This window comes from Physella acuta, unplaced genomic scaffold (assembly GCF_028476545.2).
Source record: "Physella acuta isolate Inbredline_101_S28 unplaced genomic scaffold, ASM2847654v3 ptg000306l, whole genome shotgun sequence".
Taxonomy (NCBI): domain Eukaryota; kingdom Metazoa; phylum Mollusca; class Gastropoda; family Physidae; genus Physella; species Physella acuta.
The window spans coordinates 513,959-532,920 of record NW_026731825.1 but is presented as its reverse complement, the minus strand read 5'-3'; the positions used below and the strand labels follow the sequence as shown (position 1 = coordinate 532,920).

Below are 18,962 nucleotides of genomic sequence, written 5' to 3'. Positions count from 1 at the left end.
AATGGGGGTAACTACACAACAAGGTTAATTCAACTCTTACACGCCTCCCCCGTACGTTCTAGACTATTCTAACCTATTCTAATCTAACCTACAAATGACCTGTAACAACCTAGAAATTTCTTTTATAAAATAAAAGACGGGCTTTAAATATGTAGCCATTTTATTTGATTTGAGATCCGCTAACTATATTTACGTTTCAGCATATTTTTTATGTGGAATTTCGGAGTAAGCGGTTACCACACGTTTTTATAAACAAGTGTTAACGACTTTTCTTTGTCTTTAACGAAACTTTGTGGTATAAATAGACGGCGATTTCCTCACAAGGAAACAGAAGCAGCGGTTTAGAGAAGTCTCCGTTCGTGTGATACAGAACTACACAACTCTACAATGTCTTCTATTTTATTGACGGCTCTGTTGTTTGTAAATATCATGTTCACCTGTGGTAAGTACATTTGTATATAACTGAAACGCAAATGTGATGGAGATATTTAGTTTTATTTATCTGTGTATTTTTTTAGGTAACAATTGTTTGTTTTTATTTCCACGTATACGAAGTATAGAGAAAGTATTGTAATAGTTTAAAAAATCGAAATCGATATTTTCACAAATCTTGACGTTTTACTACCCTAGTCGGAAAAACATAGTTTTGCAAATTTATTTGTGTATGTGTGTATGTGCGTATGCGTGTATATGTGTATGTGTGTATGTGTGTATGTGTGTATGTGTGTATGTGTGTATGTGTGTATGTGTGTATGTGTGTATGTGTGTATGTGTGTATGTGTGTATGTGTGTATGTGTGTATGTGTGTATGTGTGTATGTGTGTATGTGTGTATGTGTGTATGTGTGTATGTGTGTATGTGTGTATGCGTGTATACGTGTATGCGTGTATGCGTGTATGCGTGCATGCGTGTATGTGTGTATGTGTGTATGTGTGTATGTGTGTATGTGTGTATGTGTGTATGTGTGTATGTGTGTATGCGTGTATGTGTGTATGTGTGTATGTGTGTATGTGTGTATGTGTGTATGTGTGTATGTGTGTATGTGTGTATGTGTGTATGTGTGTATGTGTGTATGTGTGTATGTGTGTATGTGCGTATGTGCTTATGTGCGTATGTGCGTATGCGCGTAAGTGCGTATGCGAGTATGCGTGTATGCGTGTATGTGTGTATGTGTGTATGCGTGTATGCGTGTATGCGTGTATGTGTGTATATGTGTATGTATGTATGTGTGTATGTGTGTATGTGTGTATGTGTGTATGCGTGTATGCGTGTATGCGTGTATGCGTGCATGGGTGTACGCGTGTATGAGTTTATGCGTGTATGCGTGTAGGCGTGTAGGCGAGTATGCGTGTATGCGTGTATGCGTTTATGCGTGTATGTGTGTATGTGTGTATATGTGTATGTGTGTATGTGTGTATGTGTGTATGTGTGTTTGTGTGTATGTGTGTATGTGTGTATGTGTGTATGTGCGTATGTGCGTATGTGCGTATGTGTGTATGTGTGTATGTGTGTATGTGTGTATGTGTGTATGTGTGTATGTGTGTATGTGTGTATGTGTGTATGTGTGTATGTGTGTATGTGTGTATGTGTGTATGTGTGTATGTGTGTATGTGTGTATGTGTGTATGTGTGTATGTGTGTATGTGTGTATGTGTGTATGTGTGTATGTGTGTATGTGTGTATGTGTGTATGTGTGTATGTGTGTATGTGTGTATGTGTGTATGTGTGTATGTGTGTATGTGTGTATGTGTGTATGTGTGTATGTGTGTATGTGTGTATGTGTGTATGTGTGTATGTGTGTATGTGTGTATGTGTGTATGTGTGTATGTGTGTATGTGTGTATGTGTGTATGTGTGTATGTGTGTATGTGTGTATGTGTGTATGTGTGTATGTGTGTATGTGTGTATGTGTGTATGTGTGTATGTGTGTATGTGTGTATGTGTGTATGTGTGTATGTGTGTATGTGTGTATGTGTGTATGTGTGTATGTGTGTATGTGTGTATGTGTGTATGTGTGTATGTGTGTATGTGTGTAAGTGTGTATGTGTGTATGTGTGTATGTGTGTATGTGTGTATGTGTGTATGTTTGTATGTGCGTATGTGCGTATGTGCGTATGTGCGTATGTGCGTATGTGTGTATGTGTGTATGTGTGTATGTGTGTATGTGTGTATGTGTGTATGTGTGTATGTGTGTATGTGTGTATGTGTGTATGTGTGTATGTGTGTATGTGTGTATGTGTGTATGTGTGTATGTGTGTATGTGTGTATGTGTGTATGAGTGTATGTGTGTATGTGTGTATGTGTGTATGTGTGTATGTGTGTATGTGTGTATGTGTGTATGTGTGTATGTGTGTATGTGTGTATGTGTGTATGTGTGTATGTGTGTATGTGTGTATGTGTGTATGTGTGTATGTGTTTATGTGTGTATGTGTGTATGTGTGTATGTGTGTATGTGTGTATGTGTGTATGTGTGTATGTGTGTATGTGTGTATGTGTGTATGAGTGTATGTGTGTATGGTTGTATGTGTGTATGTGTATATGTATGTATGTGTGTATGTGTGTATGTGTGTATGTGTGTATGTGTGTATGTGTGTATGTGTGTATGTTTGTAGGTGCGTATGTGTGTATGTGCGTATGTGCGTATGTGCGTATGTGCGTATGTGTGTATGTGTGTATGTGTGTATGTGTGTATGTGCGTATGTGTGTATGTGTGTATGTGTGTATGTGTGTATGTGTGTATGTGTGTATGTGTGTATGTGTGTATGTGTGTATGTGTGTGTGTGTGTGTGTGTGTATGTGTGTATGTGTGTATGTGTGTATGTGTGTATGTGTGTATGTGTGTATGTGTGTATGTGTGTATTTGTGTATGTGTGTATGTGTGTATGTGTGTATGTGTGTATGTGTGTATGTGTGTATGTGTGTATGTGTGTATGTGTGTATGTGTGTATGTGTGTATGTGTGTATGTGTGTATGTGTGTATGTGTGTATGTGTGTATGTGTGTATGTGTTTATGTGTGTATGTGTGTATGTGTGTATGTGTGTATGTGTGTATGTGTGTATGTGTGTATGTGTGTATGTGTGTATGTGTGTATGTGTATATGTAATTTAAAACAATTCTATAGGTTTTATCAGTATTTTAGTTACCCATCTTGTTTAAAAAATTAATACGAAAATAACAGTTGAATGTTTCAAAATTAAGCTTAACATGTAATGTCTACTTTCAAATTATTTTTTTTTTGTGTGAATGCCTAATACTTAAGCCCGTAAAAACAAGTTAGGATTCTAGATTTAATTTAAAAATTATTATCATTAAATTTTTTTTTTAAAATCCCACGTTTTCTGATTGAATTAAAAAGTAGAAAATAAATGCTATACATCACAATAATGCAAGCGATCACTCTACTATAAGCGATCGCAAACTGCGTGCGCATTATGAAAAAAAAATGAAAAACCTGAAAGTAAAAGAAAATCATGGCACCCTACAAGACAAGCATACACTAGTACAAACATACACTTATACGAAAATACAATACTCCGAATAATCACTTGTGCACATTCATATATTCATATATATATATATATATATATATATATATATATATATATATATATATATATATATATATATATATATACTATTTTTAAAAATCCTATCAGTATTCTTACACAATTTCTAATCTAAAACCCTATTAATATTCTTTTAAATAGAAAATAACACAAGATTGACACCAGGTTATTTCTGTAAAAATAAAAATAAATGTATGTCTTTAAACTGTAAACATTGATTCAATTTACAGATGTTGAACATCAATTACTCCCCGGACATTCCCCTCCGACATTACCCCATGAGAGAGTTAGGGCTAGGGCTAGGGCTAGGGCTAGGGCTAGGGCTAGGGCTAGGGCTAGGGCTAGGGCTAGGGCTAGGGCTAGGGCTAGGGCTAGGGCTAGGGCTAGGGCTAGGGCTAGGGCTAGGGCTAGGGCTAGGGCTAGGGCTAGGGCTAGGGCTAGGGCTAGGGCTAGGGCTAGGGCTAGGGCTAGGGCTAGGGCTAGGGCTAGGGCTAGGGCTAGGGCTAGGGCTTGGGCTAGGGCTAGGGCTAGGGCTAGGGCTAGGGCTAGGGCTAGGGCTAGGGCTAGGGCTAGGGCTAGGGCTAGGGCTAGGGCTAGGGCTAGGGCTAGGGCTAGGGCTAGGGCTAGGGCTAGGGCTAGGGCTAGGGCTAGGGCTAGGGCTAGGGCTAGGTTTAGAGATAGGGATAGGGCTAGGGCTAGGGCTAGGGCTAGGCTAGGGCTAGGGCTAGGGCTAGGGCTAGGGCTAGGGCTAGGGCTAGGGCTAGGGCTAGGGCTAGGGCTAGGGCTAGGGCTAGGGCTAGGGCTAGGGCTAGGGCTAGGGCTAGGTCTGGAGCTAGGTTTAGAGATGGGGATAGGGCTATGGCTAGGGTTGATTTTGGTTTTGTGTTACGTTTAAGGCATAGGCAGATGCTTTGGTTTGGTCTTTTTCTTAATGTTTAGGAATAAGATAGTTTATAGTTATAGACTTCTAGGTAGGATTTTAAATTGATTAAAGAATGTCTATTTGGAAATATTATTTATTATCTAATATTAACATTTTTCGGGCAAACGGCCTTCGGGCAAGTGGCATTCGGGCATTTGTCGCATTCGGGCAAGTGTCCATTCGGGCATTTGTCCCATTCGGGCAAGTGTCCATTCGGGCATTTGTCGCATTCGGGCAAGTGCCCATTCGGGCATTTGTCGCATTCGGGCAAGTGTCCATTCGGGCGTTTGTCGCATTCGGGCAAGTGTCCATTCGGGCATTTGTCGCATTCGGGTAAGTGTCCATTCGGGAAATCGGCCTTCGGGCAAACGGCATTCGGGCAAGTGTCTTTCGGGAATTTGTCGTAGACCCTTCTTCTCTAAATCCTGTCTCCAATTAAATCTATGAGGATTTTTTACTACAATGGGTTCCTTCTAGGTCCTGATAGTTGATGCCCAATAGTTGTTTAAAGAGTAGTCACTCCTTTGGAATAATAATAAATAATTTACACCTCCTTTTGAATCAGTTTCTGAATTGTGTAACTCTAGTGTTCTTCTTTGATGATGGTTTTAATCAAGTTTCTTTTAAATCTATTCTTCGGGCGAGTATACAACAAATATTTTGTTCATGCATGCTTTGTGTTTTTATATTAGTTCTCTAAGTTATATCTCTATGCAAACGTTTAGGCTTGATCATTTTAGTTTTAACTTGACAGTCAGTTTTCTCTAACTCAAGACGTTTTCATATGGCTAAAAGCTTCTCTTGCCTTTCCAATTCTGGCTTTTTTTTGTCTGCACCTTTCCCAGCTATATTTTTATTTGTTATCCTGCCTTGGTCGTGGCAAATTTTATGTTTTATATATATTTATCTTTCAGTTATTTAGGAGAGATATTTGTTTTTCCTTTTTTCTATACGATTCTGTTTTTCTCCCTATAAACATGCCTTTACAGTTGTAGATATTTTGGTTGCTTTTTTTCCTATTGTACTTATTATTGCTTGGGTGAGATAAGACGAGATATTCTACAAAGTCTTTGTCATCAAATTGTTAACAGTGAGTCCGTGGTATATACTTTCTTTTTTACTCTGTTGCAATTCTCATGATCCAATCTATGGCAAGATGGAACAACGCTAGAGACAATAGTCGACCAGTCTCGTTGTTATCTTTATCTTTTTCTTATGCGAAACTCTACACTTTAATTCCGTGTAAGACTATGCATTTCTTTGATACGTTGCTCAATTTTTTCTGAGTATCATAACAGCGAATTTGCCTTTCAACAAAGAATGTTGTTTATTTACTCGTGAGAGTTCTACTCCGTTGAGCGGTTTTTATCAACATACCATATTTTATCAACAAACCATGTTGCAGATGACCAGCCTCACAATATTATAAGACTATCTAAGATGTTATTGAATGCAGCGTTTAAACTTTATTTTGGAAGTTTAAACGCGGTTTACTTACATTCATAAAGCGAGGAAGAGAATATTGCTGAAAGCGCTCTCACTTCATTGACTTAGGTCATTGAAATAGGTTAACTCTACTGCACCATTGACCATCAGGATCGCAAAACGGTTAACGGTTGTGCTTGTACAGTAAAACGAGTGAAGGATCCAGATATAAAGTGACAATTTTTGACAACAATAACAAAAAAAAAAAGAATTCCCTTAAAATTACTGCATCGAAGTGCTATAAGTACACGATCGATCAAATATATTATATAATAATTGGACCTTGTACAATCGATCAGCATATTATAATACCGCAACGTATAAGCATAAACTGCATTTGGTTACGGAACATCCTTAATATATTATTAACATGTCAGTATTATGTAGTATTACACTTATAATGTGTGTATATATTGAAATTGTAATAATTTATAAGATGCCCCAGAGATATAAAGATGAAGTACGTGATGTGACCGTTTAAACGTTACAATATAGGCAGACTAGTCTTATGTTGCCAGAAATATTTTTTGTCTCAAGCTGACAGAAATGTAAGTGATGAGAAGCAGTGTAGAACATCTGTGTGTGATCGATCTTTTGTCTATTGGAATTAAAACAACATAAATGCTTTAACGATGGGATACACGTTTATTTAAAACTTATATTTATATAAAAAATAACTTACGGTGATAAAAAACTCTTTTCAAACAAACAAATAGACATGATGATAATGGGATGGAAATTACTGCTTTTTTAATTTAAAGCAAACTTAACCATATTTTATGCTTACAAGTTTTTATAAAATACTTATATATTTTCAGGACTTGACATTTCATTGGAAAGAGAATACTATATAGAGGGTAGAGAATTATTTTGTGCCAAGTTACATTGTGTGCAGAACACAAGAGAAGATAATGAAATCTCAGCTCTTGTCAACATGTCAGTCTATAGGATCAGTGATTTAGAGGGGGAGATTATGTTGGCGTCTGTATCAGAATCAGATTCAAGAGTTCGAGATTATAAAGTGAATGGATCAAAAGCTGATGGGAAGAGTTCAAAGGTGTTTGGAGAGCTGACTGTGTCTTTTACAAAACCTTCTGATTGTTTTAGTACATTGTTTGGATGTGATGTGTATTACACAAATAAAAGGGGTCACACTGAGATGAAAGAAAATAAAACCAAACCTGTTGACCAAGACAATCGTAAGCCGCTGATGTTCATGACCTTAGAGGCTAAAACTCCAGAGTTTGATAAAACAATTGATAGAATGTCAGAATTTCTAAAAACATTTCATGATTCTAATAAGTTTAACAGTGCTGACTTGAAGATGAATTTACAGTTTTTAACAAACGGAAATCTTTCTAATCAAATATATCATGGAAAAGAGTTACATATAGAACATAGAGATGTGATATTAGCTAATGTTACAGAAATGGTCGAAAAACGACTAAATAATACACATTTTGATCAAGATGCTAAAATAGAGAAATTAAACAACAAGCTAAACGATTTGCTTAGGTTATTAGATGTATCAAATCTTATCAAAACAGACCAGGATTTAATATTGGCAGTATCACAGCTTAACAATACAGACAAGGATTTAATGTCTGCTGTATCAAAGCTAAACAATACAGACAAGGATTTAATGTCTGCTGTATCAAAGCTAAACAATTCAGACAAGGATTTAATGTCTGCTGTATCAAAGCTAAACAATACAGACTCGGATTTAATGTCTGCTGTATCAAAGCTAAACAATACAGACAAGGATTTAATGTCTGCTCTATCAAAGCTTAACAATACAGACTCGGATTTAATGTCTGCTGTATCACAGCTTAACAATACAGACAAGGATTTTAAATGGGCTATGTTTAACTTTAATAATACAAACCTCGAGTTAAAAAAGAGTGTGGAAAATATTAACAACACAGTTCAAAAGATTTATAAAAAAACTTACGAGCATGGTGAGCTACTCCAAGAGATGGATCGCGTAAGTTTTATATTTTCTTTTTTATATTTTTCTTATTATTTATATATATATATATATATATATATATATATATATATATATATATATATATATATATATATATATATATATATATATATATATATATATATATATATATATATATAGTGGTATTTAATGATCCTGTATAAACATAAAACATCATATAAAACATAATTATCGACTTCCTTCCCGCGCCAGCTATTCATTAGTTTGAGCTGTACTGAAAAATGTCAAAAAACACAGTTTGTATTGCAAATTGGAAACTCACTGGAAAGGGTCAATATTTATTTGATCCCTACTATCCTCGTTTTAGGATAAGTATGTTATGATGTAACTACTTTGGTAAGTTGTTTGCTAACTACAACGGATTTTCTTTTAAATGTTGCTATAAATTGAATAGCTACCGCTAATACATTCCTAATAATTATCTTCAACGTTGTAAGCCTATATTTAGAAAGGTATTTCAATTATATATTTTGAGACTTGTAGCATATTGTCGTTGACTATCGACATGTATGGCCTACATTGCATTGCTTTATTGCTAAACGTTGTCAAAAGCACGGACTCAGATATCAACATTTAATGTTCTTCACGCCGCAACAAAAATCATCGCTTGCTTTGTATGTGTCCGATAGCTTTACCGTATTTTACCGTTTAACTGCTGAAACAGCAAGAAGCCAACCATACACCATAGCAGTTGCCGAAAACATAAAGGTTACTCTACCGTTGGAAAGCAACAAAATGGAAAGCCAGTAATTATGGGTCATCCATAAATGACGTTACGTTAAATTTGACGATTTTTATCTCCTCTTTTCCGTAGCAAATCGTTACAAAAGTCACACCCCCTTCAATGATGTCACATCTCAGTCTAACCTCCCTCCCCAAGGGTGTAGCGAGGGCGGGACCTCATCGGGTGACACCATTTAGGGGGGTGACACCAAGGCACAAAAATGCAAAATGCTCAGAAGAAAAATGCTTTCTTGTCAGTTCTATTAATGGTTAATGAAAGTTAAATAGTCTTTAAGTATAAATCGACAATTATTGAAAAAGGTCGAGGGCGACACCATAACGTAAACGCGCTGATTATAAAAATATAATGCTATACCCAACTGTATATATATATATATATATATATATATATATATATATATATATATATATATATATATATATATATACTTTGTTACTTAGGGGAAGGGGGTGACACCACAAAATGCCGCACCGGGTGACACCCGACATAGCAACGTCACTGCCCTACCTCTTTAAATTGCATTATAAATTTTCTTAAGACATCGATATATTTCTAAAATCTTGCCTGAACTCTTTCAACATAGAGTATTTGAATCAATTTCTATTGCGTTTAATTTAAAAAGTTCTCCAACGTTGAATTTTTATAATGCAAAAGTGTGACGTCACACTACATGAACCTCCTTCCCCCCTACCCCTCGTCGCACACCGTCACAAAATCATGGATCCCCCTTCCACTACAAGTGTCATGTCTTTATGGACGACCCCCCCCCCCCCCTATTGACTTTGACATAAAAAAGTATAAAATGTTTTTATATCGAATGTAAGGTGAATTAGATAGGCTAGACGAAGAAGATGATTCTCGTGTGGAATACCTCAGAAAGAAGCTTGTCTTTATGATTATCTGAAAGTTGATCATGGTACTTTTGCCACATCCAAGAGGTCAATGATACCTATATAAACACATGCAAACAAGTTTTAATCCTAAATACGGGGGAAAAAGCCAAGGACTTTTTAAAAGTACAAAACAAATGCTTGGCCTATTATAAAATAAAAAAAAGTCCCCATTGCCTTTTTTGTGTGGTTTCAATGTCTTACTTACCATAACCCATATTTCACTGAATGTACCACTTTTTCTTTTTACTTTCACGTATATAGGAAGTATAAAAGAAGTATTGTTATCGTGCAAAAAAAATCTAGATTTATGCAAATCGCGACGTTTTGCACCTCTTGAGTCGGAAAAACATACATTTGTATTCTTGTCCGTATGTCTGTGTGTGTGTCTGTCTGTGTGTGTCTGTGTGTGTCTGTGAACACGATAACTTGAGTACCGATACAGCTAGGTTGATGAAATGTCATACATGAGTATTATATCAAATTGGTAGTTCTGTATCAACTTTTCAGCGATTTCCGGTAACCGGAAGTGGAAGTGTGTGTTTATGCTTGAATGCTTATTTTTTTATGTGTATGAGTGTATACATAAACATGTTATTTTTATTTCTATATATCTTAATTTTAAAAATGTCACCGCTCTTTCTAAAATGCATTGAAACATAAATTGCTAAGATTTTACGATCATAGTTAAATAGATGCAGTTGACGAAATCGCTTCAAACATAGATGGTTGTTTGACGACAGCAATGTGTTGTCCCCAGACAATTTGTCAAATACGGCTGTGTAATTACAGTTGATTTGACCAAACGTGGTTTGCACAACTACGCCTACACCCACACATACACCGACCGACCGATCAGTTAACCAGAAATGTGTTTTTTGAATAAGAATACAATTTGCCTGGTTATTAGATGCATGTAATGAAGGATGGACTGATATACAGACAAATAGACAGGTGGGCAGGCCAGTCAGTGAGTGATTGTGTGGGTCGTTCGATCCGTTTGTAGACGGTAGGGTACAGTGTACTTGTAAGTGTAAGTGTAGCTGTAAATGTAGGTATGTAGGCAAGTGTATGTGCAGGTGTAGGTATAGGCTTAGTTATGCAAATCACATATGGTCTAACCACCAGTAATCAACACCCGCGATGAACAAATTGCCTGTGGATAAACCCTGGAAGTGGCCAAGCAACGTTGGGTTTATCACCTTTGGTCGAACAGCATATATAATCGGTAAATCTTACCAACTATTGATTCTATTCATTTTACAATGAGAAGCCGCGTTTATTATTCTACAAATCTAAAAAAGTATACAGAAGTTGGATTGAAATATTCCGGTCTGTGTAGACACATAGACAGGTACAAACTCATATATTCACGCATAAACACACGCACATCACCATTATCATTATTGGTGAGCGATCTGTGTGTAATTTTTTGTAATTGCGCAGTAATTTATATGCGTGTATCTATTGTGCACATAGTTTTGTGCGCAATGTATCTCTTTTGCGTAGGTTTTGCTTTGTGAGCAAATTTGTATCTTCATTTTTCTGTCTGTGCCTGTTTCTGTTTGAGCATTTTTCAGCTAATTTTTGTTTGCGCATTTTTCTGAGTGCGCATTTTTTCCGTTGCGCATCTTTCTGGTTACCATATATAATATCTTAAGAAACAATACATGAAAAAACAAAATAGTTTTTTACTTGTTTATATGTAATTATATTCGGTTCATTAACACAATTTTATTATGCCTAGATACTTTTAGCATTAATTTATCTATTTTTTTAAAAAATTCACAGTTAGGGTGTAGACTTTTTCTCCTTCAAGAGTTACAAATCAGAAATGGTGTTACACTCGAACCTAATCGAACTGCATGTGATATGAAGACTGACGGTGGTGGATGGATTATCATTCAAGTATTAACTTTTTTTTGAGCTTGTGTGTAATTTGTTAAATAAAAGATCTTAGCAGGTTGGGTTTTTAAAAAAAGTAATATGTGGTAAATATTATTTTAACATTAGATTGAACACAAAGTATGACAGAAACAAAATGTAAAGGCCAGATGTAAAACCATTATAATCAATTTTCCTTAAACGTTTTAATTTTGAAATATTGATTTTAACCCTATATTGCATAAATTGATATTTTACATTAAATTAGCTATCTGCAAATGAATTAATCCAATTTTGTATAATTTGCATATTTGTATCTTCTGTACAGTATATTTCTTAATATAAATGTATCATTTTGTAATTTTTTTGCGCTTGCTAATATACAGCACACTATAAACTATCTTTGAACTTTTACCATCATTTTTATAAACAGCGACGTGTGAAAGGTGATGTGAACTTTACAAGAACTTGGAACGATTATAAAAACGGATTTGGCTCAACTTCTGGAGACTTCTGGATAGGAAATGACGTCATTTATCAGCTAACTAAATTAGTAAGAACATCAGAAATCTAGAACCTCTTTAAAATTTCGCCATAACAAAATGTACGGAAAAATATCTTTTGGTTATTAAGTTTGATCATGTGTGTCTAAAACACAAGTTAATATAGACTTACCACAAACACGAGTTTATAATTCCCCTTACTTTTAAATCATGTAGAGTTATTCGAATACCTAAGAACCGTTTTATTTTACGCAAACTACTGTTCCAGCTAAATGTAATGTTAGTGCTTACAGGATTTTCTGTGAAACTGACACGCAGAGGTGTAGAGAGGGAGCCGTAGGGGTACATATGTCCCCGGGCGCCGACCCGAGGGTCGCCAAATTGGGTTGGGAAAAAATTAAAAGCTCATTATTGGTGCAGTTTTCAATTATAAACAAAGTCAAGAAATGTAAGGGCTACGATCCTTTATGTACTGATTTAAGTGTTTTCTACCTTGACCTTGTAACTGCAAAAGAAATACATTTAAGGAACAGTGACCGGCAAGAAATGCAGACGTGTAGCTATGATATTTTACGCCAGGGGACGGACTATTCAATTGTCGCCCCATCCCAAAACCCGTTTGAACACATTTTTCTATTACTATAAATAAGTAAAACAATTTAAATTTTAAGAAAATATTGTATTTAAAGAAGCAAATTTATAGAAATTATACTACATGATCCACTCAGTCAATGCCGTATACTGATTGACATAGTCTACACAAGATTTATTTTTCTTGATTTCACAGTCGCAAACTGTTCAATTGCGCAGTCAAATTTTTTTTTCCAATGTTTCTCTTTCAACGCTATAAGGAGCAAGATCACCGAGACGATCTTGACCCATTAACGCACGTAAATGCGAAGAAAAAAAGTTTCAACTTGCTAAACGACCGCTCGCAGCTTGTCATTGAAATTGTTATCTGACGACATACCTCTAGCCATCTGCCGGGTACATTATTATGACAATAGATACAAAAGGCTTAGGATAGAAAAAGCTTAGGGTTATAAATAGGAGATGGATAGGTTCGGTAATATTTTGAAATTTATAAGATGGGACAGTAATTACAGAACTTGTGTAATACATTTTAGGGAAGGGGTATTATTGACTAGCAGTGAATAACTGATTAAGTAAGAGAACTATAATGTTCTGCAATTGGCAAAGTGAACAATTGTTTTAATTATATTATTCTCGTAAACAAAAAAAACATTGTAGTTTGCTTCAATAAATTTGAATTTGTCTGTTTCCGGAGTAATTTAAACTATTTCATTGCGATGTTTAACCACCCTGAGACAACAAACCAGACAATATTATGTACAAACTCATTTCGGGCCTCAAGTAAGCGTGTTATAGTTGATTAAATAGCATTTTTTAAATATATGTTTTATGTCCAAGACTTGTAATCTTTATCGGCGAGCCTCAACGTTGCCTAAGAGGTGTCCGCTATTATATTACTTTGTTTATCATCTGACATATGAAGACTGGTATAGGCTTACATTTTTCAGCTATCCTTTAATCTTTCGTACATAAATATACATACAAATACATCGTGTTATGGATTTTGGGGAGTTTTTAATTACTTTCACTGGAGCAAATTGTTCATCCTGGAAGAAAAAGAAAACATAGCGAAATGGGGTTTTTATGGGAGAGTGTGGGACTGTAAGGAGGAGGGAATACACAAAACGTCTATGTGTGTAAACTGTTGGTCTAGTTCATGTAGAGTTTGGGATTTTTCTGAAATAGAGCATGCATTTTAGAAGAACAGGACAAGAATTATAATGTACAATTTTATTTTGTTAAAATAGAAGAAGTATCATGCGCCCAGTTCGTTTACACCTACCACCTACAACAGTCTTTTTCATATTTTAAAAAATCAACAAAACACTTCAAGTTAGGCATCGCAGAAAACATTGAGAAACATAGGGAATATAATAAATGGTATAATAGGATGGAAGTGTAAATAAAAGGAGACAGTCCTGGCTTTCTGCCTGACTCTGCAATTAGTTGATAGCTTCCCTTTCGGGAAAAAAGTAGCTAGATTAAAGACAGAGTAGCTTCTATATGATTAGTTATTAAAATCATAATACATCAACAAAATAAAAGTGTATGCTTGTGTGTTTAAAGTACAGTTGTAGTATCAAAGGATGGGAGCGGACCTAGCTCTCTACCTGGCCCTGCATACATTTTTTTTTCAAAGAACTGGGAGTACTTACCGTTGTATGACGGATTGGTATGGCAATGATATGTATACTGTTGGTATACTATTGCTTGTGATATTTCGTCCACAGTTTCTTCAAGGCTTTTCTTCGAGGTGAAGGGGCTCTGCCTCCCCCCTCCCCGAAAAAAAGCCTAACCGCCAGCCCCCCCCCCCACCATAATAAAATATAATTTATATAGTAAAAATATACTTGTACTAGTGTGCACCCCGCCCCCCCTCGGAAAGTGTTGACCGCCCAAAAATATCAAGTGCCCCCCCCCTTCCCCCGGGAGAAAAATTCTGGAAGAAACACATTGCGTCTATTGCTTTGTAATTGAGGTAACATAACATAATAACATGCCGTTTGGGGGGATATTTACAAGGTAGTTAGAATGATGCATGAGTTATAATAAATAAATAAATAGATAAATAAGTAAATAAATACATAAAATACATTGGGTTTAAAGCATGTTGGTTAAAGAAAAGTTGTCAAATGCTGGTTTAGAACATTTTACTAACAACACGAGGGTGAAAATTATAACATATAGTAGAATAGTCGAAAATAAAGTAGGTTTAAGTGGATTTCATCCCATTTTGTACAATAAACATCTACGTATATAATTCTCTTTATGGGGACCATTCGGGACAAGACGTCGACGCACGCCGAACCTTCCCCTCTCTCACTCTCCTTGCATACTCAACAGACCATGTCGCTACCACCCCCACCCTACCAGTCTGGTGAGCTGTTTACAATCGTAGAGTCCGGTCGAAATATTTACGGCTATTAGTGGCAGATAATTTAGATTTTAATCGATGTAAAAATAAGGGGAGGTAATAACAAGCTCTGCTTGATCTTTTCATTGTCGACTGTAAACTATCGTCACGGATGGCTGTACAATACTAGCTATACCAGGAAAAAAAAACACAAACAAATGAAAGCTGATGTTCTGGGGTGAGGTCGCTACGGGGGGGGGGGGGGGTTACCGAACAGATTGGTATGTGAGCGATTAAGCGGGAGCGGGTAAAGGTTGGTGTTTCGGGGACGATGTTCATAGTCGTAGCTAAGATTATTTGACTGCTTAGCACCGACATGTGTGGGGTGCGTAGGTGTGAAGCTATAATGATGTGTGGGGGTACGGTGGAGTTTAAAAGGTAAACAATTGGTTAGCAGTGTTCTCGTGAAAGAATTTGAATAGTTTCGTACATGTTAATTAAGGTAAACAAAACCATTTTAATGATGACTTTCAGGAAATTCAACTCAATGTGAAAAGAGGTGGGGGTCTAGGGGGGTGGGGTGAGGAGATAGACGGATGGGGTCATGTAAGCTGTGGACCATTGGACAGTAAATATAAAATACTATTAAATTAGTGTTAAAACATATCATTACAATGTTTGTTTGAATGTTATGTAAATAAAACCGATACAAAAAAGGAGCAATATAAACCATATTCATACAGAATAAATAGTACGAAAAGAGATGGGGGCACGAGGGTTGTAGGGATGAGACACCCGAGGCGGTGATGCGTATCTAAGGTGTTGTGATCAAGAAACTCGGAAGCTAAGAGCTAAATATAAATTACCCAACCGTAAACCTTATACATTCGAGGTTGTAAACGAGTTTAGTATTAAGCCGCCGTAGAGGTTGTATACTGATCGAGAAAAAAAATACGATGCTCTTTTAGACACGCTCTGCATTGCTACCATAGTGTAGGCTACAACTTGACCTAGATGCATTGCTGAGGTGGAGATAGCCAAATAAAATTCAAGAATTGAACGATGAAGACATATGACAAATATGAGCGGAAGAATGTATTGAATCTGGCTAAAACTGTTAATGGGCTGTTGAAAAAGGGGATAAATAGATGGATGCATAATATAAGCTGCAAATGTGGAGGTACGTAGTGAATGCAAAGTCTTGAAATTTCTGCTATTAATATAGCATACAATTGTTTACAGTTACTAATAAATTCATGTTGATAATTTTATTTAATCTTCATATCGATTGGACTGTGCGTCTGGTGTACACATGTAACTGAAATGCACATTTAAATCATCAGTCATGGCATTGAATATTTTAAATACATTTAAATGGACCTAGATTAAGTAACGTGCTATTTTAATGGCGCATGTATAGTAATGTATTTCGTTGGGTTTTTAAATTGTACAAAACAATTTGAGAAAAAAGCAAAGTATCTTGATCCGTTGATTTTAGAAGTGTTTATTAGATAACCGATTTACAGATTAGTTGATATTTTAGGAAGGGTAACAAAGCTTATATTATAATAAAGGGCGTGGTTATGTGACGAACTTTACAGAATAGTGTAATGCAGTCAGCAGGATATTTTCCGCCGGTGATTTCTTCCTCTACAGGTTTTATCAACAGTTCTATTCCACACCCTCCCGCCTGCCCTCACCTTTATTATATTAACCCCATTACACAACATACATATAGAGATACAAATAAGATACCTTGTAAGATTTAGAATTAGGGCTATTGAGCTTATCAAAAGAAGGAAAAGTACATAAGTAATATATATTGTAAGGGAGATGGGTTTATTACCTACTAGCATGTTAAAACGGCAGCAATGTAAGGAGATTAATAAAAAGGAGGGAGTTCTAGAAAAGCCATACGTAAATTGAATATAAATAGTATTTCTTGTAAGGGAATATATTTTTAATGTGCAATGTAAGCAGGCAATAGATAATGTAATATTTCCTTTCTCAGCAGATGTGTTTTGTTTTAATGGTGGGGTAGATACAGGAACTATCAAAAAAAGTTTATTCAATATTTACTTTTTACATAGGAAGTTTTCAAGCAGTGTGTGTATTATTGTAATAAAGTGTTTTGGAAAATTGTGCATATTGTTTATAGATTTTCGTTACGTTTTTTAATCAATATGTATAATTATCAAATAGTATAGAGGGATCAATACTTACAATATTTCAAACACAATGCAAAATATAAATATTTCTAATTTTGTTTCTAACACAGGTTTACAATGAACTCAGATTTGATATGAAGTATAAAGGTAAAGACTACTACGCTGAGTACAGAGGTTTTAAGGTAGAAAATGAAGCAGCAAAGTATAAGATGAGCTACACGTCATTCAGTGGTGGGAATGTTGATGACAAGTTTAGTCGTCATAACGGCATGAAGTTTACAACCATTGACTCTGATAACGATGTGTGGTCAGGTGGCAACTGTGCTGTGAACTACGGTAGAGGTGGTTGGTGGTATGAGGATTGTCACTATGTTAAAGTCAACGGTGAATGGGCGAGTCGTGTTTCTAATAAAGGAATTCATTGGAATAGCATTACAGGCTATTCTGACTCTCTAGACTTTGTTGAGATGAAACTTCGTCAAATGTAAACAACCTAAAAACGATGCTATGTCAAAATAATGGATATACAGTTATCAAAATATTTATATAATCTTCAGAACCATAAACAACATTTCATATATTAAAAGAAATAGATGTAAACATTTAACTAAGGCAATATTTTCTTGATGGTGAGTATACATAAGGAGTTTAAAATTAACGAACATTAAACCAAACATTTTATTTTAAAAAATGATTTTAAAATTTACAACAGAGTTTGTTTTGCTATTATGATGTAATAAACCCATGTATACACTTATCTAGAATTGAAATTCCTCATAGATTGACTGTGTGTGTGTTAGCCATTAAAACAGAAAAAAACCGACTATGATGGTGTCATTTATTTCTTTCATATTCATAACTAGACTAGTAGTGTAGTTGTCATCTACCACTATATCTTTAATTAGACATTCACTCGGATCGTGTGTAGTTCAACCCTAATAAAGTGTGTAATGTTTGTGCACATTTTTCAATAATATTTTTTTCGCATTATTTTTCGATAGATATATATGCCATCCAAAATCACATAAAGTAGATAGTAACTGTTAATTTGGGATCTGTAAAGATTTGTATTATAAATGTGAACATTATTCGGTCATACAGTAGAATAAAAACAGATTATTTAAGTAAATCCTATGTTTAAGTAGTTAATATTTTATCTAATGTATCTCATATCGAGCATGTTTGTTTATTTAGAAATCTCTATTATTACATATTAGTACATATCAGTACAAAAGAAAAGTTTAATTCTGAATATATTTATATTACTGAGATTGAAATATTTTTTATTATCGTTTTCAAGGTATATAACCATACTCTCACAAATCAAGTCGGTAATTTTAATTGTTATCTCCCGTGAACAATTTAGTGTCTTTTTGTGTTCCATACCATAGTCTAGAGAAATTTCCAATTACCTAATTTTATAATTGTATTTGTTTAGTGTGTTTACATGGACACATTTAATGGAAAGAAATTATATGCATTTATATACATCTTTATTATAACGTCCACTTAATTTTTATATCAAGCCTCCCTTTGTGTAGTTTAATGAATTGTTTGGTTTTTATATTTACAAATACATCCGTTTATACAACTTATGGTTAATGTGTTATTTCATTTGTTTTGTTTTTTTTCGTTTATTTTTTTAAACACATAATAAAATCTTCTGAATTATCAAACATATAATAGCTGTCGTTTTTTTTTCAATGTGATAAAGGCAATAAGGACCAAGGCTAATTGTACTGCGTAAATGAGTCCACACAGCTACGAGGGTACTTTACTCACGTAATTGAGTCCACACAGCTACGATGGTACTTTAGTCACGTTATGGAACGTACACATTGA

The 18,962-nt window shown here is 35.2% G+C and overlaps 1 protein-coding gene across 1 annotated transcript; it reads left to right on the top strand.

Annotated features, from left to right (window-relative positions):
* The first annotated feature begins 290 nt into the window (after window positions 1–290).
* LOC131939974 (angiopoietin-4-like) lies at window positions 291–18,316 on the top strand. Its single transcript, XM_059298501.1, has 5 exons — window positions 291–442; window positions 6,791–7,956; window positions 11,410–11,526; window positions 11,936–12,055; window positions 17,231–18,316. The coding sequence occupies exons 1-5, from the start codon at window positions 388–390 to the stop codon at window positions 17,606–17,608; spliced, it is 1,836 nt and encodes a 611-aa protein (XP_059154484.1). The 5' UTR covers window positions 291–387; the 3' UTR covers window positions 17,609–18,316.
* The last annotated feature ends 646 nt before the right edge of the window (window positions 18,317–18,962 follow it).

Bases quoted from the DNA above. Each gene is read 5' to 3' on its own strand.
- LOC131939974 (XM_059298501.1), top strand. From the start codon at position 388: ATGTCTTCTATTTTATTGACGGCTCTGTTGTTTGTAAATATCATGTTC. The intron at 7,957-11,409 runs GTAAGTTTTATA...AAAAATTCACAG, and splicing joins TACTCCAAGAGATGGATCGC to TTAGGGTGTAGACTTTTTCT. The intron at 11,527-11,935 runs GTATTAACTTTT...TTTTATAAACAG, and splicing joins GTGGATGGATTATCATTCAA to CGACGTGTGAAAGGTGATGT.